This window comes from Marmota marmota, unplaced genomic scaffold (genome assembly GCF_001458135.2).
Source record: "Marmota marmota marmota unplaced genomic scaffold, marMar, whole genome shotgun sequence".
Classification (NCBI taxonomy): domain Eukaryota; kingdom Metazoa; phylum Chordata; class Mammalia; order Rodentia; family Sciuridae; genus Marmota; species Marmota marmota.
Window position 1 is genome coordinate 9333279 of NW_026000206.1, and position 22333 is coordinate 9355611.

The 22333-nt window shown below is 46.3% G+C and overlaps 1 protein-coding gene across 1 annotated transcript in view; it reads right to left on the reverse strand.

Moving 5' to 3' along the window:
- Positions 1 to 16631, reverse strand: part of Mki67 (marker of proliferation Ki-67) — a 24261-nt gene extending 7630 nt beyond the window's left edge. Inside the window, exons 1-13 of the mRNA XM_015498448.2 lie at positions 16515 to 16631; positions 15417 to 15481; positions 12824 to 12902; positions 12608 to 12723; positions 11411 to 11477; positions 9557 to 9602; positions 8049 to 9083; positions 6537 to 6712; positions 5300 to 5612; positions 5087 to 5205; positions 4812 to 4983; positions 2587 to 2742; positions 8 to 1653 (exon numbers count right to left, since the gene is read on the reverse strand). Of these exons, the coding sequence (XP_015353934.1) occupies positions 8 to 1653; positions 2587 to 2742; positions 4812 to 4983; positions 5087 to 5205; positions 5300 to 5612; positions 6537 to 6712; positions 8049 to 9083; positions 9557 to 9602; positions 11411 to 11477; positions 12608 to 12723; positions 12824 to 12902; positions 15417 to 15481; positions 16515 to 16631 (4107 nt within the window). The remainder of the gene's footprint in view (positions 1 to 7; positions 1654 to 2586; positions 2743 to 4811; positions 4984 to 5086; positions 5206 to 5299; positions 5613 to 6536; positions 6713 to 8048; positions 9084 to 9556; positions 9603 to 11410; positions 11478 to 12607; positions 12724 to 12823; positions 12903 to 15416; positions 15482 to 16514) is intronic.
- Positions 16632 to 22333: the final 5702 nt, after the last annotated feature.

The following is a 22333-nucleotide window of genomic DNA, read 5'->3' on the forward strand; positions in this document are numbered from 1 at the left end:
CATCTGTCCTTTCTCCAGGAGTCTTTGGGTCCTTGTCCCACCCTGGTGTTTGGAAGAGCTCCTGGAAGCCAGCCAGGTCCTCCAGGGGCTGGGCCTTTTCCTTAGGGGTGCGTCGTTGTCTTTTCAGTCCACTTAGGTTGTCAGTCAGGTCCAGTTTCTGCCTTGGAGTCCCAAGTGCTCTGACGCCTTTCTCCTCCTGTACTGGTCCTGTGCGTGTGTGCATGGCTCTGCCTGGTGACTGTGACACTTTCCTAAGTGCTTGGAGTGCTTCCTTCTCCTCCACTTTCTGCAGACTTGTCCTTGGCCGTCTCTTGGAGGGGGTTGGAGTACCTCTGGGTTCTGGTCCTGTAGATTTGCAAGGTGCATCTGTGGTTTCTCCAGTAGTCTTCGGGTCCTTGCCACGGCCTGGTGTTTGGAAAAGTTCTTGGAAGCCAGCCAGGTCCTCCAGGGGCTGGGCCTTTTCCCTGGGTGTCCCTGGCTGCCGCCTGCTGGCTGTAACGTTTGCTACTGGACACAGGGCCTGCTGTGCAGAGTCCTCCAGAGCTCTGACTGCACTGCCACCTGCTCCTGACGCTCTGCCTGTGTGCCTGGCTTCCCTGGGGGTGTCTCTGAGCCTCTCTGGTGCAGGGCACTCTTGTTTCACATCTACTCTTCCTTGCAGCGTGTTGACTTGTGTTTTTGTGCTGGTTGAGGTTCCCACAGGTCCTGGTTCGGGGAATTTGACTAGCAATCTTTTTTTATCGACTGCCATAGACTCTTCAGTGTGTTTTGGGGTTTGGAATAGTTCTTTGAAGCCAGCCAGGTCTTCTAGGGGTTGGGTCTTTTTCTTAGGAGTTCGTGGCCCCCTCTTCATTCCAGTTCCATACACCACTGAGTCCTTCTTCTGCTCTGGAGTTCCCTTCAACACCCCAGTGCTTTCCTCATCTCCTCCTGGCGCTGCGCGTGAGTGCGTGGCTTCCATTGGCAGGTGGGCGCGCTTCCTCAGTGCAGAGGCCTCCTCCTGCACATCCACCTTTCCCAGAGATCTCTTGCGCTGTCTCTTCCCACTTGCGGTGGGAGTTGCTGGACTGGGCAGAGGAGTTCCACAGGGCAGTTTAGTGGCTTCCTTTTCCTCGTTCACTGTTTCCTTGGTGCACCCTGGTGTTCGGGGCAGCCGCTGGCTACCTGACGGGTCTTCCCAGGGTCCTACGTTGAGTGTCTTCTCCGGGTCTGTGAGGCTGGCTGTGGGTTCACTCTTCAGGCCCCCAGTTCTCGATCTCCTTCCATCTGTCACCCTGCCACCCTTTCCTTCTGACTGGGCACTTTCCTCTCGGCCCCCCTCCTGTCCTCCCCAGGGCGTCTCCCTCAGGCGTCTTCCAGGGAGGGCCCCAGCAGCATCTGCTCCTGCTTCGGTCTTGCTCTCCACACGGGACACCTCTGCATTTCTGAGCTCCACGGATCTTCTGAGCTTGTTGGCACTGGATACCGTCTTCAGAGGCTCTGGTGAAAACTCTGGAGTTCTCATCTCAAAATGAGTCATTGTACCGATGTTCCTGGGAGTTTTCTCTGTGTTTTCAACTTTTCTAATACTCTGCCGTCTTAAGGATGGGCTTGCAAAACACGTCTCAGATGGTTCTTCTTCTGTTTTCTGTGTACTGGAGAGCACATTTGATCCTATAATAAAAGTATATTAGCTATTATATTTATTGTTTTAAATCAACTTAGTATTTTATTCTCAAGAAATATAGTGTCTGAGCCAATAATCCAGCTTCCTCTCAACATTCTAGGAATGTGAGGCTGCTAATATGGACATAAATCTGTCTTATCAGTGAGCCATGTACCCTTAAGTGTAATGTCACTGGTGATAAAGTGGGGCCATCATTAAGTGGTAGTTAGGGTTTGTAGTGATTACTTGGGGAAAAGTGCCTTATGATGGGTCTTCTGAAGGCTGCCATGCCAGGGCCACAGACCTGAATATAGGCAATTATTTTTTTCAGATATGAGAAACAGCTATTTCTTGTCTTAAACCATTAATGAAGTTAATTAACAAGACTTCTACCTTGTATGCTTGGGGTCCATATTATGCAGGAAACGTCTACATTTCAACACCAGCGACATTCTGAAGGGTAGCAAGCTGCTCCCTCCGTAGCAGGGATGCAATGACTAGCACCAAAGGAAAGGGGAAGACAGACTGATGCCTCCTGTCTCATTCTCCTGGGGCTCCTCTCACCCACACAATTAGGAAGGATAATTAGTACACAAATCACTATCTTTCTCCTCTATAATCCCAATTATTCTGAATATGAGTAATTCATAAGTATGAGAGCAAATATACTTTTCTGCCTTATCATTCTCTTATAATACATAAAGAAGCTAAAAGTGTGTGAGAACCCTTGAACTTATTAGCTATTTCTATCTACGTGGTAAATGGATGCAGTGGTAGTTCACAGCCAACAGGAATCCCTGCTTGAACAGAGCAGAGGAGGCAGAAAGGGTATTTCATCAGGGGCCTCTGCTGTGAAGTAACACTAGAGCATCTGAAAGTTTAGAAATGAAGCCATCTGTAAGTTCCCAATGCATGACAGTCTAGGAGGAAAGCCAACCAACCCGAAATCTCCAAAGTGAGGGGCAGAGGTTTTCCTCCTGAGTTAGTTACTTGAGGCTTTTTTCCAAGCAATTTCTCTGAACTGGAAAGAGTGCTGGGAGATGTGGTTGTCCTTTGTGTCATCTCCTTCACTGGGGTCTTGAACATTTCAGTGAGCCCTGGTAAGTGAAAACATTTTAAACTTATTACTTATGTACAATTAGCTACCCCAGTTCTCATACAAAACAGACTAAACGATAGGAGGCAAACTCCTAAGTCCCAGGACTCCTAGGACTCAGGGTCTCATTAGCTATTAATAATGTGCTCATTTTAAAAGAAGACAATGAGAAAACAGGTGGATACAGCTTCTCCTCTACCTCTTTCTGACAGGAAAGGAAATCAAATGAGGTAGTTGTCCTCTATGGTCTTCCAAACTAGTCCGCAAACAAAAGTGCCGGCAGGACAGAAACTGGTGGTGGGCATGTTCCCTCAGGGTCTCCCCCGAGGCATCCAGGTCCCAAGGGCCTGCTGCTTCCCCAAAAGTTCTGGTTCCTCCAAGATTTTGCATACAAACAATATCTCCCCCACCTTTTAGAAAGTGACAGGATGCTGCCCATTTTTAGTTTGGACAAGTCATGGTATGTATTTTTAAAAATCCAAATAGCATTGCATCCCATTTTAACACCAAAAAAGCAGTAGTGACATCTCAGAAAAAGAAAGTATACAGTATCTCATGTGTGAGATTGCACTCCTCTTCTCCCTGGGCTAGAGCCACGGAGAGGGAACCCGTATACCTGGGCCAGCACTCTCTGCAGGACAGTCTGGGAAGCCAGCTGAGGCTCCCAACTGACCCAGTCCTTCACAGAGGTCTCCTTCCTCTCAGCCCTCCAGGCCTTCCCCAAAGCACCCAGGGCCTAGGTCCAGCAGTTACTGTTTCTAAGTGGACAGCAACACCCAGGGGTGAAACTGCAGGACTCCTAGAAGGGTCTTGAAGGAAGAAGTGCTTGGGACAACCCAGTGTCCTAGGCACAGAGTATTTAAGATCTCATTTTTATCTTAAAAGGGGCCGTGGGGTGGGGGTGGGGGGTCCTATTAAAATAAAAGGCAATGGGCAAATCTGACCCAGCTCTCCTATGCAAGTCTATGGGCATTCCACAGAGCAGCTCACCTTCAACAATACCCGCAAGATACCAAAACCCAGCTGAAAGTGAATAAAGATCAGTAGAGAAGGGGGTAGGGACCAGGAGAGGGAGGATAGGAGGGAAAGGACAAGTACTGGGGACTGAAATGGAGCAAACTTATGTTCCATGTTTTTATAATTATGCTAAATCAAATCCTAGTGTTATGCATAACTAAAAAACAAAAAATTTTCAAATTATAGGTTGATATATAAAAAGAAGTACTTTTGAGCTGTTTTTAACATTTTGTAAAATGTACATCAGTATCCTATACATATTCACAATTTACAAGTATACATATATACATTCACCTACTGTTTTTGTTTTGCTCTTTTTAAAGATAAATGAATTGATCCAAGTATTACTCTTATTAACGTACTTTGCATACTGAGCAGTACAATGACTTTCAATTCCCAAAATAAGGTTGTACCCAGTCAATTCAAAACTCAACTCCCTCCTGGGCTGCACAGTGGAAACCACTCATATACCATGTAATATGGAACGTAAAATCTGCTTCCTCGCCATAGCTGTGATCTCTAAGCAAGTCAGCTCACACCTTCACTAAGAATGTGAACAGTGTGGAAGCATCTGCTCAATTAATGGTCTAAAGACCCTCCTTGTAGGTTCTCCTAGAGCCTTTCTTTCAAGATACAGTTAAGTTTCAAAGAAAGAAAGCTTTGCTTGAAGAAGCAAAGCACTGCTCAAAAACACCTGTTCCAGCTCCGCCAGGAGCAGCCACAACAACTGCACAGCAAAGGGAACTAAGAAAAGGTGGCCTTCTCCCCCCAAAGCACTTTCAGTTCCCTGCTCCAATGCTGCTGTCCGGGAAAAAGCATGCAAAGCACCTGCCATGTTCAGAGGTGCTTTCTGGAGGACACAGGATCCCAATGTGTAGACATAGCCTTGTACTCCCCACCAGCTTCCCGTCATTGAAGTCTCTGACCCTGGCCAGCTGCCTCAGTTGTTGCTCTATGATGGCACGCACAGCAAATGAGCAAAGGTGGCAAACAGCATCAGAGTCACAGTCAGGACACCAAGAGTTACGATCACAGGAACTCTGGCTACTTTACCTGAAAGGTCTTCATTATAGTCCATTTTCTGACTGAAGACCAAGTTGTTCAGCATCCTGTAGGGCCGAGCAGGTGCGGTCACTTTTTCAATCTGAGCCTTCCCTATTATTATGGTACAAGGAGAGTTTGCATGGCCCGTGCTAAACTGATGGTGAACGGGGCCTGTGGGCTTCTGTGGAAGGAGGTGAGAGGGACAAAAGAGCAGAGCATGAGCAACACTTCAGGCGCCCTGAGCAGCAGCAGGTGTGCATAGGCCACCCACAGGAATCTCCTACCTTGGGAGTGTTGGGTCTTCTCTGTCTTCTGTGCACCTGCCTCTGGGGGCCATGCTTCACAACTTTTGTTTGTGTTTGCTTTGCACCGAGTTTAACTACATCTGCCCATGATTTTGCAACTGTCAGAAAAAAGATGGTGAAACTTAAACAAAAACTGGGACTAATTAATGAGGAAAAATGACCTTAAAACACATTCGCCAACCCAACACTAACCAATGAGGTTGGCCTCAGAAGCACCGCTTCTCCTTTTGGAACAAATCATCTGCAAAATGCCGTGTTGGCTTCGGCTAATAGAAGTCCTCTTTGAAGACAGTTGGCCACTCTTCCTCCCCGCTTTCTTGGGAGTGTCTTGAGGGGACTTGTTGCCATCAGAGGCAGCCGAGGCCTTGCCTGATCGGCGTCTCTGATCACCTGGGTTTGCTGCAGTTATTCTGGGACTAGCAGCTGGGGACCCTGTAGACACACTCTGTGCTTTCACTTCCCAGCAGACTCCTGAAGACTCTGTTCCTGGTGACGCAGGCTGTTCCTGATGGGAAGAAATGGTCATGAGAAACTTTCCCCAAAACATAACATCTCTGTAAGGCCTGCCAAAATGTTTTCAATGAAGAATTTAAGCTGTTAAAATCTCAAAGCACCCGATGTTTAAAGCATTGTCTTAGAAGGTTAAGGCAGAGCTGAGTTTGTCCCATTCACTGAGGGAAAGAAAATGGAGACAAAGCAGAAATCCAGTCGGACTTGAGGCATTCCCACAGGAAAGATGGAGGGACAGCCTGCTGAGTGAGATGACCCAGCTCCGAGCTCTGTCCTGGCCCAGCCGCTGCAGGTGTCTGGTCATGAGACTGCCCACTGCGAGCCAGGGTAAAACAGGAAGGAGAGAGGTGGGCCTTCCCACTTCTTGTTACTAAGAGAAAGTAAAGCCGGACAGCCCTGGCTACAGTGAGCCACGCAGTCCCACTCCCCAGGGGCTGAAGACAGGGAGGGAAGCAGAGCACCAGTGACAAAAATGCCTACAAAGCTGACTGTGCAAAAGAGACAGATTTACCAAAGATTTTCCTCCTTCCCAGTCAAATGCCCTGACTTTACCTTCAACCCTGAAGAAAATGAAATGATCCTGTGGCTATGAGTCAATGAATCCAGAATCTTTTTAACTGGACATCTGTAGTGTGACCCAGGTGGGTCTGTGGCACAGGTGTATATAGGCACAGGTGTCAGGGGTCTTGAGCTCCAAAAGTAAAAGTGTCACACACACCCAACCCACTGAGCCACCTTACAGCCAACTGGGAGCCGATGTCTACCTTCCCAGACCAAATAAGATAAGTGACTGAGTGCCGTAAAAGCTTATTGATTAGAAGACTGCAGATCTGACTGGTCACTCTGCTTAGAGCAGCATCTGGGCAGGAGGTGTGTCCCTGTGAGCACTGCAGAGAACGCCACCGACTGTCCAGCTTACCTTGATGATCTTCTTCAGGACAGCTGGACTGTGAGCTGCAAGAGACTTCCTCTTGGCTGGTGTCTCCCCTTTCTTGAGAGGGGTATTAGGAGGTAAGTTTTCATCAAATAATTCAGGTCTTAGACGACCACCAAAGGACACGCGCCTTCTCTTCAAGGACAAGTCCTCACTCTTGTCTAAGGAAGGACAGCAGATGTGAAAGGGGCAATGAATAAACCTCACAGGATGCATGATTATTTCAAACTACTATTAAAATCTAACCAATTGGAACCTGACACCTGGGTTCTTCTGTAACCTTATTGAAGCCAAAGCTACCCTGAGACTCCCTAAAATACCTCGGGAGGAGCAACTGAGACAGCAAGTGGCTACTGCACAGTACAGAGCTTTTCTCTAACACTGAAGATAGTGACCAGTCTGTAGCAGTAGCTGGCACTGGGGCAGAGGGATGATGGACAAACACTAACAGTGGCCAGAGAGAACTTTCTAAGACACACATGCGGGGCTGGAGATGTGGCTCAAGCGGTAGCGTGCTCGCCTGGCATGCGTGAGGCCCGGGTTCGATCCTCAGCACCACATACAAACAAAGATGTTGTGTCCGCCAAAAACTAAAAAATAAATATTAAAAAATAAAAAAAAAAAAAAAAAAAAAAGACACACATGCTTGGGCCTGACCCACACCTACAAATAGTGAGCAGAATGTGAGCCATAAAAACTTATCCGGGAGGTTCATGTGACCCAGCCCCCCGGCCCAACCTTCTGAACCACCCATCAGCACAAATCTCTGACCAAGTGAGGAGCCCCTGTAGGAGGCTTAGTGGACAGACACAGTATATTTTAGACACTCCCCACCCACAGTGGTCCAGCTGCAGAAGCGGGACCCTACAGCGTGTAGGAAGATGCCAGAGCTCCACTCCTGGTATTAAAGACACTCATTCTGGGACTTTGGGTTGTTAGTTGCCCCACTTGCAATAGGAATATAAGAACACTTCATGGACGTTCCTCCCTGTGTCAATGGCTACAAAGCCCAACACCTAGTCCAGTGTTTATAACACAGTTCTTGGAAGAGACTCTGAGAACAAAGCATTAATCCCTGAGAGCTACCACTATGTTCAGTGATTCTCACAGGGTTTCCAGGGGTTTATTCCAACCTAATGCATAGGATTCAGTAAGTTGTAGTTCAGAACTGAACCCTAGATCAAAAGCAATTATAAATATTCCCCTTCCTATTTTGTGATAGAAGGAAAGAGAACCACATGCTTTTGGGTTACCTATCTCAGGTAGCCTGTGCATACTTCCCTAACTAGTGCACCTTCCCATTGTTGCTTGCTACAATAATCCAGGTCTTTAGACTCATCTGTACCTGAAATGGAAACATGCCTTGTCCTTGCACCCTCGGGCTTAAGTAGGTTCCTCACCACAAAGCTCATATTTATTGACAGTCTCATTAGTATCTCTATATACGGTAGATATTAAACTTTGGGGGAAAGTAGATTTATCATTAAACAAACTTACTAATGGAATCACCAAAGTTGCTGATATCAACTGAACTAAGACCAGGTAACCCAGAACAAATCTGTCCAGCTGCTGTGCCCAATTTCTCAGGCTTATTGAAGGACTCCTTTTGAATCTTCTTTTCAACTTGAGTGAGATACTGAGTTAAAAAAGGCTGGCTCTGGATTTCTGCGGGCAGCACTTCCATATTTGTAGGAACACTCCTCCTGCTTCTAGAAGAAAGATTTTCCGGCTTTTTGTTGAGGTTGGCAGTGCCTTCAGCTTTGATTGGTGCTTGATTTCTAATTAAAAGCTTCCCAGGAGTACCTGTCACACCAACTGCCTTGACACGGGCACTTTCACTGAGAGTCACACGCAGGTCTTCATTCTTATGTTCCTGAGCAAAACTTGGTAGCTGTGGACACGGCACAGGGGCCTTCCCTCTGGTCATCTTAGAGAGAGGAGTGCTGGTACCCACAAGCCTCTTGGAGGCCTCCACAGGCTCCAAGTCACTTCCCTTCTCAGTCTGGCTGGTCTCTGGTTCTGGGAAAGGGTCTTCCTTCATGGGGGTGCTTCTCCCAGATTTCCGTCTTGGTTGACTTGACAGCACCAGCTGGGGCTCCCTCTGCAAACCACCAGTGCTTTCTCTCTCTGCTGTGCCACCACTGTGTGCTCCTGATTTTCTGTGGCATTGTACATTTTGTCCTGGTGGGTTTGCATCCAACTCCTCCTTCATCGACTGATAAAGCTTCTTAAAGGGGGATTCACTTCTCTTGCTGTTGTCAAAGCACTGCGCAGAGGCAACAGACCTTGGTGTTCCATGACCGCTCACTAACGTTACTCTGGGCTTTGCCTTAAAGTCCCCAGAAGAGGTATCCCCTGCATTTCTGCCATCCTGCCCCTGATGTTCTGAGGACCGAGCGCTAGGTGGTTCTGGGTCAGCACCATCCAAGGCAGAACTGTCTCCTGTGATCTCCTTGGCATACTCCACAGGCTTTCCCCAAGCATTTCTTTCCATGATCTTTGAATGGGCTTTGGAATCTTGCTCTTTCCCATCTTGACAATAAATTTTGAAATAAGAAACAGAAATTCAAGATTTTCTCAATGATTAAAACTTGTAGATTATGATTTAGTATCATAATTGTTTCAAATTGCCTTATAACCTTGCTTTTCCCTTAGTCTACAAATTATTTACTGCCTAAACTCTGTAAGTCTTAAGATATTAATATTTTGATTCAAATAAATAAAAAATCACATTAGCCTCCAATCAGGATGAAGTGACAATAATCTATTGAATGACTCAGAATTAAACTGACAACTGAAAATTCAATTTATGTGAACTTGGACTCTACCCTAAACTCAGTAACCCATCAATTACTAGGAAAACAGTGACAGCTCTGCCCAGGCTTGATGGGTCACATGGCACACCTCCTAGAGTCTCACACTTGTGCCCCCATTAGCCCTCCCCTTGCCACTGTGCAGTGGTCTGGCCCTGAGGATCCCAGAAGTGAACCCAACCAAGTACAAACCAGGGTCAGCTGAAGAGCCAGCTCTCGAGGCACGCCACGCTGGTCCCTGTGCATTGGGAAAGCAAGAACAATGATTTCAGTCCTTCCTAAATGTTGGTGATCATCACAATGAAAATACTCTTTTTTTACTAATTATCTTCTTTGCAAAGCTGCTCCTTTGACATTTGAGACTTTGAGAAGCTAGTGGTCAAGACACATCTTAGCTGGCTTTTAAATAAGAGCAAGTGATAGAATAAAAAAAACAAACCCCAGGCATAAAATGACTTAACTTAAACCTCAGAAAGATTCTAAAACTTCAAGTGATGGCCCAGTATCATATGAGAGAGGAATGAAGCTAAAATCGAGCATCGTCTACACCTATTCACCCACCCCAAGCAGAACTATTGACCACAAGCTTCAGCAGAAATGCGTCCAGGACCTGTGGGTGAACCATGGCCACAAGCATGTTCAGTGCTGTCACCTGGGAGCCCAGGTGAAGGCACAGTGGAAGCAGCTCAGCCAGGGGCACTGCAGCCGCAGCCTGTATTAGACTCCCACACACCCTGGCAGCCCAACAGGAAAGAAATAACCATGACATGTATACAAGCCGCAGAAGCCTGATACTCCAGAGGAAAAGTGTATCACCTGGAATACTAAGAAAATTCCCAAATGCTATTACCAAAGGCAAAGAGTCTAACCGCTTCACTGAGTCCCTTCAAGTTTGATATTTAACACCTTCTAAAACTATCTATGAAAGATGAGTTTTATTTTATTTCCAATCCAAAATGGACCAGAATCTTATGACTAAACAACAAAAAATGAACTACTAATAAAATTTAAAATATGTATGATATATATAATCCAATTTTTGTGCAATTTTATTGATAGCCATAAAATCCCTGTCAAATTACTATAATTTTCTCAACATATGCAACTTTAATACTTATTTATTTTAATCACAGGTGACAAGTGATACAGACTGCCAAGGAGTCCAGTCCATAGTTCCATAACTACTTGGCTTACTTCTTTACACCTAATAACAAGTTGGATAACGGCTGGTGTGTGGGATAACCCCCCAAAATAGTTTGCAGCACAGGAGTGGATGAGCTCCCGACTCAATGAGCAATCCCCATTACCAGGCCGTGGCAGAGGTCTTGAGCTTAAGTGCCTATGGCTAACTGCAGAGGCACTTAAAAAAGTTTCCAAACCAACAACTCCCACCTGGCCCCACATAAAGCTGCTCTTGAGCAGCTTCCCAAAGAGCAGAAAAGACAAATTCTCAGGACACATCCTAGAGCTGCTGCGCCCCACAAAGTCTCCAAGCACTAAGTCTCCAAGCACGTGACCAGAATCGTGCTTAATAAGCTGTGCCCCTGGTGTACCCATCGTGCACTGACAGTCTCAGATAGCCAGGGCTTCTCACATGGCCTCTCCCTGGGACTGGCTTCACATCACACAACAGGAAGCATCTTGGTTCTCACGATTTTTACATGATTACTTTAGACACGCAGATGGATGAGAATAATGAGAGGAAGACAAAAGCTACTATGAGGCAGTGCAGATCCCAAGGTTTAAGTCCCTGTGTCAGGGCTGCTCCACCACAGGCTTCCAGGAAGAGCACGGCATACTAGAGGAGACGTTCTGGCCAAAAGCATAAGACAATGCAGTACCCTCATTCTGAATCACAAAGAAACAGTTTTAGATTATTTCACTGTGTCTAAGTTCAACTTGTTTTCGTATCTTATTTTTCTGCTATAGCCAGAAAGCCATCCTCGCTAATTTAAAGTAAAAAAATCATTTGTCAAAATGCCTATAAATGATTTCCTATCATCAAAGAAGAATCAGAGCCCAAATCCAAATGGTCCTTCCCATCACCTGTTCACGAGTCCTCCCAGGACTTTCAGTTGACTTGCTGCCATTCTGTCGACTTTCATCTTCATACCTACAGCACAGGGAAGGATGGCAGAGTTAGTCTGGGATTCACACTCTCTAGCTGAAGCCTCCATATTGGGTCATGTGCAAGAAAAAACTTCAGGCTCTGTTCGGAACATTACCTTATACATTGAAATGAACTTAGAGCTGGAAAAGGGTTTTCCACTAGAAACTTGAATCAATTTTCTCAGGTTTCTTTTGGAACACTGTTGTCAGAGGTGGGAACCCAGATTAACTCCTACTGACTGGCCTGGGAATGGCTAGACAATCTCTCTGAGCACCTCTGTGTGAATGAATGCCCACTGAATAGGAGCAGAACCGGCTTCCTCTCCCCCACACTCCTGGAAGCCAGTGAACAGCATGAAGCACACATCCAGCAACCCGGAGGTAACTCGCTCTTCATGGAGTGACACACTTCAGGTGAACATAAAGCTGTGACTTCACTTCAGGGAACTGCAGGGCTGTTTCAGAACACCATGATCATCTACTCCCACTTACTCTGTGCCTAGGATCTTAGTGGGACTCCATAATTGTTGTGACTGATCTGAGATCAAATCCATGGAAGCAATCCATTATTCTACATGATAAAAACTTCAGGATTTGTGAAAGAGCCTGATTTGAATTTTGATCCTACCCGGATTAAAAGTCTTTAGGTATCTGGAATGGTTTCTCATGGTATCAGAGGGCTGAATCAAATCCTTTTCCCTACGGCCTGTTTCCCTAGGACTGCCATAATGAGTCACCATAAGGGTGTCTTCAACAGAACTTTGCCGCTCTCAGCCATGGAGGCTGGAAGGCCAAGACCAAGGGTTCTATAGCTATCTATGAATGCATTCTGCTTAAAATGAAAAGCAACTAAAAAAGCACAGTTTCACAACATTCACAAGAAAATAACAGCCTCCTTTAAGATGAGTTTACCTATCTTCCACCTAATTGTGTGCTCTCGAATGCTGGAATTCCATCTCATCTGGGTCCAGTGTCACTCCCAGAGACCTATGCTTCTAGATTATCAAGTCTGCAAGTGAAGCCTGAAGCCCTTCCACATCACCACCATCAGGAGGAATCACAGCCGAATAGCAGCACTGTCCACGGTTAATCAGAGCAGGCCTTTTGTTGTTAGCTGAACTAATTTCTACCTACCTGAAAGAACGGTCAATAATAGTTATTATATCTCCATGCTTTAGCGGTACAGGTTCTTGAATAGCAGACCCATTTACTTGTGCTGGATTAGTGGAACTGAAGTTACACAATATTGCCTACAATCGTAAAAAAAAGGGGGAAAATACACAACTAATGACAAGAAAAAAAAGCAAATTAAAGTTTCAAAAATCAACTTCCAAAAACCCACTCACTTACCTTCTGTTCCTTGATTTCAATTTTGCAGTGTTGTTTTGACACTACAGGAAGCTGGATACGAATGTCACATTCGGTACCCCTTAATATAAAAGAGTTAAGATTTTTTTTTGGTTGTTGTAACTCCTTAAAAAATCATCCCAAATTGTCAAAACAAAACAGAATTGGACTAATGTGCTTGATCTATAAATGTAATGACCAGGAATAACAAAAAAATAAAATAAAATAAAACAATGCAGTGCAAATGGTCTTCATATTTTGCAAAAAGTTTTTACAAATGTTGCATAAAAAGCTATCTGAAATCTTTAAAACTTAGAGTACTTAATTTTTTTGGTGGGGGGGTGGGGGGGTACCAGGGGAACTTCACCACTAAGCCACATCTCCAGCCCTATTTTGTATTTTATTTAGAGACAGGGTCTCACAGAGTTGCTTAGTGCCTCGCTTTTGCTGAGGCTGGCTTTGAACTCACCATCCTCCTGCCTCAGCCTTCCAAGCCACTGGGATTAGAGGCATGTGCCACCAAGCCCAATAGAGTATTTAATTAGAACTGAAAAATACTACAATACAAATTTAATTACCCTTTACAAAAATAGCTATGCTTATAAGACTTTATTGCTTTGTGTTTTTAAGTAGTTTATGTATGATTAAAGATTTAACCAACCCCAAAGTACAGTATTTCCTGCTAGCAACCGCCTGTGCTTTAGCTTCTTCATATAAAGAAAGGTTACTTTAGTGTCCGGGTCAGTGTTGTTCAAACAATGCACGTGTCACCCTGTGCCTGGCACATAGTCATGTCAAGTGTGAGCTCTTCACTGTTGTTTTAAAACTACACCTTACTAACAGATAGATTCAAAAGTCTCCTAACATCAAAAATCCTGATAGGCCAGCAACAAAAAACAATATCTAGAATCAACTGTCTGTGCACAGAAAGCTGACATGGTGGCAAAGCACAGAAGGAAACCCTAAATGCCCAGTGCTGGGGAGCCTCTGGTACTGCACTCCCTCTGGGGTTTTAGGAGTGGACAGACTTTTATTTCCTGTAGGGGCTCCACATGAACCTCCAGGCTCAGCACAGCTGCATCTATCACAGCACTTACGTACTGCTCTAAAATAATAAAAACCTGAAAAATCTATGCTGCAATACTATTTATAATAACCAAAATGAATGTCATTCAAGACTGGACTTTTTTTTTTTTTCTTTTGGAGATTAAGGAAATTAGGCAAAGTGACAGCTTCTTTAAAATCAAGAAGAGAATTTGAATTTTAGGTACCAGAACATTGCAGCAAAGAAGAACTTTTTCATTAGAACTGGATTTTGTTGGCAGAACCCATTAGTGCTTCTTTTTTTTTAGCTGTTGATGGACCTTTATTTTATTCATTTAGTTATATGCTGTGCTGAGAATCGATTCCAGTGCCTTACACATGCTAGGCAAGCCCTCTACCACTGAGCCCCAGCCCCAACCCTAGTGTTTCTTAATGTCAACACTGCTGTTGACATTTTGGGCCAGAGAAGCCTTCAAGGTTGGGCTGTCTTGTGCATTGCTGAGTGTTTCCTAGTAACCCTGCCCTCTGCCACATATCTCTCCAGAAGTGACATGGAAAAATGTCCCCAGACCTTGCCCAATGGCCCCTGAAAGGTAAAATGGTGTTGTTTCTCAAGAACCACTATTATTCACTGATTTTAAATCCAAATCTCCAGCGTATCTTTCTACTAGACATGTACTCATGATATAGATTGATCACCTCTCATGTGCCTTGTCCTAGGTGCATAACTAATAAGAAGACAGCCCTTGCCCTTGGAGCCCAGACTTCCAGGAGAAACAAACCAAAAACACTAATCACCGATGTGATAATGCTAGGAAAAACATGTGTTCATTAAAGGCTGGCTTCCAAACAATTTAAACAGATTCTTGAAAGACAGAAAGGAATCACTCAAGCACAAGAGTAGGGGGAATAATGCAGCCATCAAGTTCAAACTTTTAAAAATACCAACACAAGTAAGAGGTTGGAATGCCTCAGGAAGATGGTGAGAGATGAAGGAATCCAGAGGATGGGGTGATGCCAGAGTGCAGGACAGGGACCAGACAGTGGGAGGTGATCCTATCACACACCTAGAGGACACCTTAGAGGGTGAGGGGGTGCCATTAGTAACTGTGTGTATCGTTCCGGGACCAGGGATATTACTGCACCCAAAGAGAGAGCCAACCGCTGAGGAGTTTCAGAGCACAGCAGCAGGTGTGGGGGAGGCTTTCCTTACGGCTTTTATTTTTCGAAACAGAGCAGCAGCCCAGTGAATGCTGAGGTCCAGAGCAGCCAGGTCGTGTCTACTGGGAAGGGACAGTGTCTTTTAAAGACAGTCGGGTTTAAGAATCATCTACACCTCTCTGCACTGCAAAATATTTATCAAACTAACTGCAAAATCTGTTTGATCAAAAATGCACATAACGCATGTCAATCACACAGCACATGTACCAAGGATATAGTCAGCCTTTCCCTAGCAGATCAGCACGGTCGAGCAGCTGCCACGTCCGGGAAGCGCAGCGACCCTGCGCGCGGGAGCCGCGAGCCCTCCACCCGCCCAGGCCGGCGCGCTCACCTTCCGAACAAGCAGCTACTGAGGCTCAGCGGGAAGTGGGCTCCGTCCGCCCCGCTCCTCTTGATCTCTCAGTCCACTCTGTGAGCTCAGACCCCCAGGGCTTCCTCCTTCCTGGAAGATGCCAAGCTCCCTGTAGGCTGTCTCTTATACACATCTTGTGGAAGCACAGTGTATCACAGCAGAGTGCATGTGGAGGAGGCCTGTTCACCTCTTGGTGTCTGGGAAGCAAAAAGACACAGAAGCCAAGCCAGGGCCCTATATCCCCTTTGAGGATATGCCCCCAACAGCATNCACCCGAGTCCGGCCTGCTCACCTAGCGCCGTCTGCGTCGCCCGCTGTGCGCGGCAGGGGAGCGGGACGCGAGCGGTGTCCACGCGCCCCCGCGCCGCCCCACTGCCGCCCGCGGCCGCCGCCCGTCGCGCCCGGTGTCCTGGCTACTCCGCGCCAGGGCCCGCCGCGCCGCCAATTCAAACCAAAACGGCGGTTCAAATTGTGGCGCTAAAGGCCACGATTGGGCGAGGAGGCGCGGCGCGGAGCCAATGGGAAGGGCGAGGGCAGCGTGGGCGGGGCCGAGGGCGGAAAAGCCGGGCTCCTCTCCCGGACGCTGGCAGGGCAGGTAAAATGGCTCAGCCCCGCAGCACCCTGCACCTCAAGTGCGGAAATGGGACGTGACCCCGTCACCGAGAGAACCCCCTCCTGTCTTCTTTTAATTTAAGGGCCAAACACAAGCGTCGCCATGTGTCACTCATTGCTGGAAGACTTAAATTTTTTTAAAAATTAAAAACCTGTCTCCCCGGTTTCTCCATCTCACCAAACACAATCAGTCATCTTGAGGAGTTTCCTGTGTCTTTTCCAGTTGTACGCGTTTCACTGTCTTTTAAAAACGCGGGAGCAACGTGATGCACAGCGTTCCATGGTGCGGGTTCTCTGCTAAGTGCAGAGGATACTTCTATTTGCACAATATCCTCCCTGTTTATCTTCTGTTCGGTGGCGACTGACTATTCAGTTTCAAGAACCCAAGATTTATTTTAATCATTTCTATCTCCACACATTTAGGGTTAGAGTGCTTGGCTGTTAGAAAAAGTTCAATTAAGATACCTTGTGCACGACCACGCGCATGAACCTGTCTTTGGTGATTCCTCCAGGTATGGCCACGCGCTGCCCTGACCCTGGCTTCCGGGATCCGGGGCCCAGTGCGCACACCCGTGGGACCATTCAGGGGCGTATGGAATCAAACCGGGCGCCCAGAGGCCCTCCCTGTTGTTCCCCCTTTCCACCACCTTCCTCTAAGGAGTGGGTGGAGTCTGCAGAATGCTTAAGCCCTTGGAGAATCAAAGGCCTGTCTTCCATCAGGCATGGCAGTACAGAGACTTGTGAAAATATGAAAAGATACTGCTCTTTTTACTAGGGTTGTTTTTGGTTTGTTTGGGGTTTTGTTTGGAATGGGGTAATATAGATTTTTGTTTTCATAGAAATAAGTCATGTTCACATGAAGTGGGTTCATCATTTACTTAAAAATAAATTAATGAAACATTATTTAAATTCCTGTTTTAATTTCAAATCTAGTAATTATAGATAGATACAACCCACATCCAATTTTAGGAGTGAAAAGGGGGCACAAAACCCGAGGGTTTGAGCCCTCTGTTCAGGCAGCAGCCAGGGAGCTGGCCTGTGGGGTTTGACAACCCCCTGGTTCACATGCAGCCACATCTATATCAGATGGGCAGACAGGTGCAGTTGAATTAAACATTAGTTTTCATCTCTCCCCCCCCCCCATTCAACAATCAAACTTAAAATACTGCTTTTTTCTCTAATTGCTTTCAGCTCTTCCATCCTCAGAGGCAACCTAATTAGAGCTGAAAGGGTAGAATGTCACTAATCTCTGGAAAGTTGTAGAGTACACACCAGCTACTTTCCAGAGAGCAGGAAATGAAAGACCTGGGAATGGTCAGAACTGTGGTCTCAAGATCTGTGGGAGGGTCTGTCTCTGTGACAGACTTTCGAGGTGGTGCTTTCTGTTGAATTTGAAGCTTGCCCCACAGCCCACCATTTAATTATAAAACATAGATTTCACTGCTATGAGGAGAATCTCACAGGTCCTTTTATAAGGCTGGCTTCTGGCTCTGCAGTCCCTCCAGCATTATCAGTCCCAGGACTAGAGACCCTGTAGTTAGAGACCCCAGGACCCAGGATGACTGGAAAAGCCTCCCAGGGGCCATGTGGACCTGAGAGTTTCAGGGACTCATTTCCATAGCTTCATAGTGCACAGACACTCATGCCCAAAATATATCAGCCAGAAGGGACGTCTCCAGGGAGTTCCCTGCCCCTGTGCCCCTCACTTCTCCCAGGGCCTTCTCACCTGCCAGAGTCTGAGAGTGGGCAGTGCCCTCAGGGGCTGGCAAAGGGACCGCTCCACATTTCCCTTAACCCTACACCCGTCCATCTGACTCCAGGGCTGATTCCAAAAGGTGTTGAGTTTATATTCGATACATATTTATTAAAGTTTGAAGATACTCATGTTGCTTGATCAACTCTTTTAGTAAATATTACATGTAAATATGTGTACATAATATATATGAAGAGAGAGAGGAAGAGATAAGTAGAATGGGAGTGAATAAAATACTTAAGCATACAAGAACATGAATTGCTTTATAGTAAAATTAATAGAAACACAGTTTCCAAGAGCAAAGAGACAGAGAAATGCCTCTGAAGCCTCTTATCACTCTGGGTGGGTCCCCCAGGCGGCCCCTCCTTACTATTAGGGTAGCTGCTAACTCTGGCTGTATCCCTGTTGCTTTGTGAATTTCCTTCATGAACTTCACTGGAGGCTCCTTCCTGCATCGCCATTTATAGTGCAGGGGTCTGGTCAGGGGCAAGGAGTACCTTCTAAAATCCTGGATCCGAGAGCAGAAGGAGGAAGCACAGGGTGGGATCCTCCTGGCCCCACTCCTAGGCAGCCTGGGCCCAAAGAAGTGTCCCCTAACAAATGTAGTCAGCTCAAGCAAGGTCTCACCCCAACACTCCAAGAACAGTGAGTGACCGTGCCCCTAGCCCACTGCAAGCCAGGGATCCTTGTCATCTCCAGTCCCTACCTGGGGCCTGAGACCCTCAAGTGGCTGCAGATAGGGACCTCTGCAGCAATCAGTGGAGCACAGGGCATCCTGAACTTTGCTTCCCAGTCTCCTAGTCACTGTCAGTGGGCTCCTCCAAGCCTTTCAGTCAGTGGGGACAGAGACCTTAATGTGGGGGTGTGAGTTGGGGTCATACATCAACCTGCTGGCCGGGGAAGAGCAGGGCTGCGTTCTTCTGAGATGAGGCCAGGGGAGAGGCAGCTGTGTCACTGAGATCCCCTGTCAGTCCCAAAGATAGGGAGCCAACAATACAAAGCAGCACGGGCTCAATCTTGACCCCAACTGTAGTAGGCCGTGACCAGGGCAGGGCCAGGGCCCCAGGTCAGAAGCGGGCTCCTCCCTGCACTTGTATTCCGCTGGTGGGGTGACAGCGTTGTTAGGAAGCACTCCACACAGCAGCACCATTTTAAAATGCACCCTCCACCTTGGAACAGCAGTCACCCAGGGTGGGCCACTCCGACCCAGCCCTACCTAAACTCCAGACAACACTCATCTTCACACTTGAAGGGAGTTATTATCTGGGTCTGCAATCCTGAACAGCAGCTGGTTCTGCATAGAGCAGTGACCACCACAAAGAAGGAAGGTGGTGAGACAGGACCTTCCCCCACTGCCCCCTGACTGGGGCCTAACCACAGAAATCCCGCCCCCCACGCCCCTGTAACTACCCTAGGCTGTAAGCAGAAGACAGGTTCCAGCCACGGCTGGACCCTTCCTGCAGGTGTGTCCCAGTACACCTGTGTTACTGTTGAGCCCTCTCCCTTCTCTCTACTTCCTTCGTTGTGTTCTTCACTTGCAAGGGTCTGCAGGATTGCCCTCCCTAATATCCCAACTCTGGCCCCATTCTGGGCCTGACCCTACACACCTGGCTGTCTGGGAGGCGGCCTCCATCAGGGCAACTTGCCCCAGCACAGGAGGGACACGCCTTTTCCTCCCCTCAAATTCTGTTGGCACTTCCCTGTTCCTCACGACACAACTCTGAAGATGATGTGACCTAACCCACTGCTGACCTCTGGGAGCCCTGCAGGATGATCTCCATAGACAGTGTGAGCTCGGCAGAGTCCCACCAGGGCATGTGACTCCTGGGCTCACATCCTTCAGGGCTTCTAATTGCTGTTTGAACAGAGTCCAAACTCCTGCCAGACCCTCTGAGGGACATGTGCCTCCTGCCTCCTGGATCCTCTTGATCTCTCAGTCCACTCTGTGAGCTCAGACCCCCAGGGCTTCCTCCTTCCTGGAAGATGCCAAGCTCCCTGTAGGCTCAGGCTGACTCTGCTCTTCCTGCCTCCTGGGGAGAAGAGGAGCTGAGCCCTGCAGGCTGGGTGGGCCACTCCTGGAACAGGTAGAGACTCCAGGAGAAGAGTCATCCTGGCTGTGCCCTCACCAGTGCAGACTGCTGCAGCCAGGGGGCTTCTGTGTGAGTCCGAGTGCCCACATGGGCCCAAACTGCCTGGAGAAAGGGGGCTCTGGCCCTAACTAACTCTCTGAGTTTAGAAAAGGAAACAAACAAAGCATGACACTGAAAATATAAATGAGGTTTTGAGACTTTTAAAACCTTTTTTTTTAAAGCTGATACTATATGTTTTCATTATAGAATATTTGGAAAATCCACAATGGGGAAGCTAAAAAGGTCACCCAAAGATGCCAGAAAATGGAATTGTGTTTTTTAATGTTTATTTCCAGAAGAAAGCATCACACAGTGTGTACACGTACTCCGTCTCTATCCTCAGGTTTTCATTAATTTATACAGCAACATTTTCTCATTCATTCTTGGTGACTGTCATCTTGGAACCCTCCCCTACGCCCCTGTGTTGGAACGTTCAGGTTTCTCATTTGGTACATTATTATAACAAGTCATGCTATGAAGAACATATGGAGAAAAGCCTTGTTTTAATATTACAAATTATGTTAAGTGTAGACCTCCCAACATCCAGCTTCTGCATCAAGTAGCATTTGTTTCATATCAAATGACTACCTTTCTGAAGAATTGTGACATTCCACCAACTATTTTATCACCAGTGCTTTGGGTCCTTGTGTTAAATTTCTTTTCTAATTTGATAAGGCAAAGATAGATCATCACTTCAATTCATATTTTAAAATGAACAGTGAGGTTGAACACTTTTCCCAATCTTTTGCCTAATAGCAATTAATGTCTTAGAATTTTCCTTATCAATTTATTTAACAAGTACATCAATCTTTTTTTCTGCAGACTGAGTAGAGTTTTTTAAAAAGTCATCCAGCCAAGAAATATTGAAAACCACAGTACTGGAGTCCTTGGGGAAACAAGTGTAGGATTAAGAACTCTACAGCTCTTCCAGAAAAATTCCATGTGTGACTCATCACCATGGTTTGGATGTGGATTGTCTCTCAAAAGCACGTGTTGAAGGCCTGGCCCGGCCCTTGGTGCTATTGGGAGAAGGTAGAACCTTTAGGAGGTGGGGCCTGATGGAAGGAGGTTATGCTGTTGGGGGCATATCCTCAAAGGGGATATAGGGCCCTGGCTTGGCTTCTGTGTCTTTTTGCTTCCCAGACACCAAGAGGTGAACAGGCCTCCTCCACATGCACTCTGCTGTGATACACTGTGCTTCCACAGGCCCAAAAAACACAGCCAAGTGACCATGGACTGAAGCTCTGAGCCAAAATAAACCTTCCTTCTTTTCAAGTTGTTTATGTTGGATATTTTGTCACAGCAATGGAAAGCTGACTGACACTAAAAATACCTGGTGGGAACAAAGAAGGGAGGAATGAGACCGAAAGAGCCCTCTTCAAAGATGATCCGAAAGCCAATGGCAGACCTCCAAAACAGGGTCACTGAGTGTAAAATAAAAAAGTAAAATGAAAATCCAATTAGAAAGGACAGACACACTCAGTCTACTGCAGGAACAGGAAGAGTGACAATTAACAAAAACTGCACCCAAGACATGATAGCACATAGAGATACTTCAAAGATGTGAATGGAATTACAGAAATAAAATTATATTTATATGTGATTAATCATCTAATATGAAAGGTCATACTTTGCACTACCAAATGTTTGAATAACTAAAGACTTGGAACTCCCAAGGTGACTCTTCATGATCTTGGCTCCTGTTGGGAGCACCTCACACATCCTCTCTCTGCAGAGTGAGGGAGCTCAAAAACTGATTTCCCCATCTGATTCTTGCAAACTAATTAAGGAGATCGGTAAAGCTGAATTCAGAGATTGGCTTGAGGACAGAACTCCAACTGATCAATATTCTAATCATTTAAACAGATAAGTTTCTATATTATAATATTTTTTTTTCATTTCAACTCCTTTGTTTTTCTTGCTGAGGATTCCGCCGAGGACCTCACACAGGTTAAGCAAGCCCTCTACCACTGAGCTACACCCACAGCCCTATTTCAGCCAGTAGTTTAAAGATGATTAATGACTAAATGAACCCATGGGGAGACAGAGGAAGGCAGGAAAGAATGAGTAAAAAGCCCAGGAGAGCTGGGGTTGTGGCTCAGTGGTAGAGCACTTGCCTACCATGTGTGAAGCACTGGGTTCAATTCTCAACACCACATATAAATAAAGTTCATTGACAACTAAGAAAATATTAAAAAAAAAAAAAAAAGCCCAGGAGAGTGTGGGGTCTTTAGATCACACAGGGGCTTGGAGGGGAAAATATGTATACACACACACACACACACACACACACACACACTGTACTAAAAACTTCTCATTAGAGGGATTTTACTGACTTGGAAACTGAAGCACATAGAAATTTCGTATATGCAGTAGGTGGGTGTTTATTTCTATTTATTTCT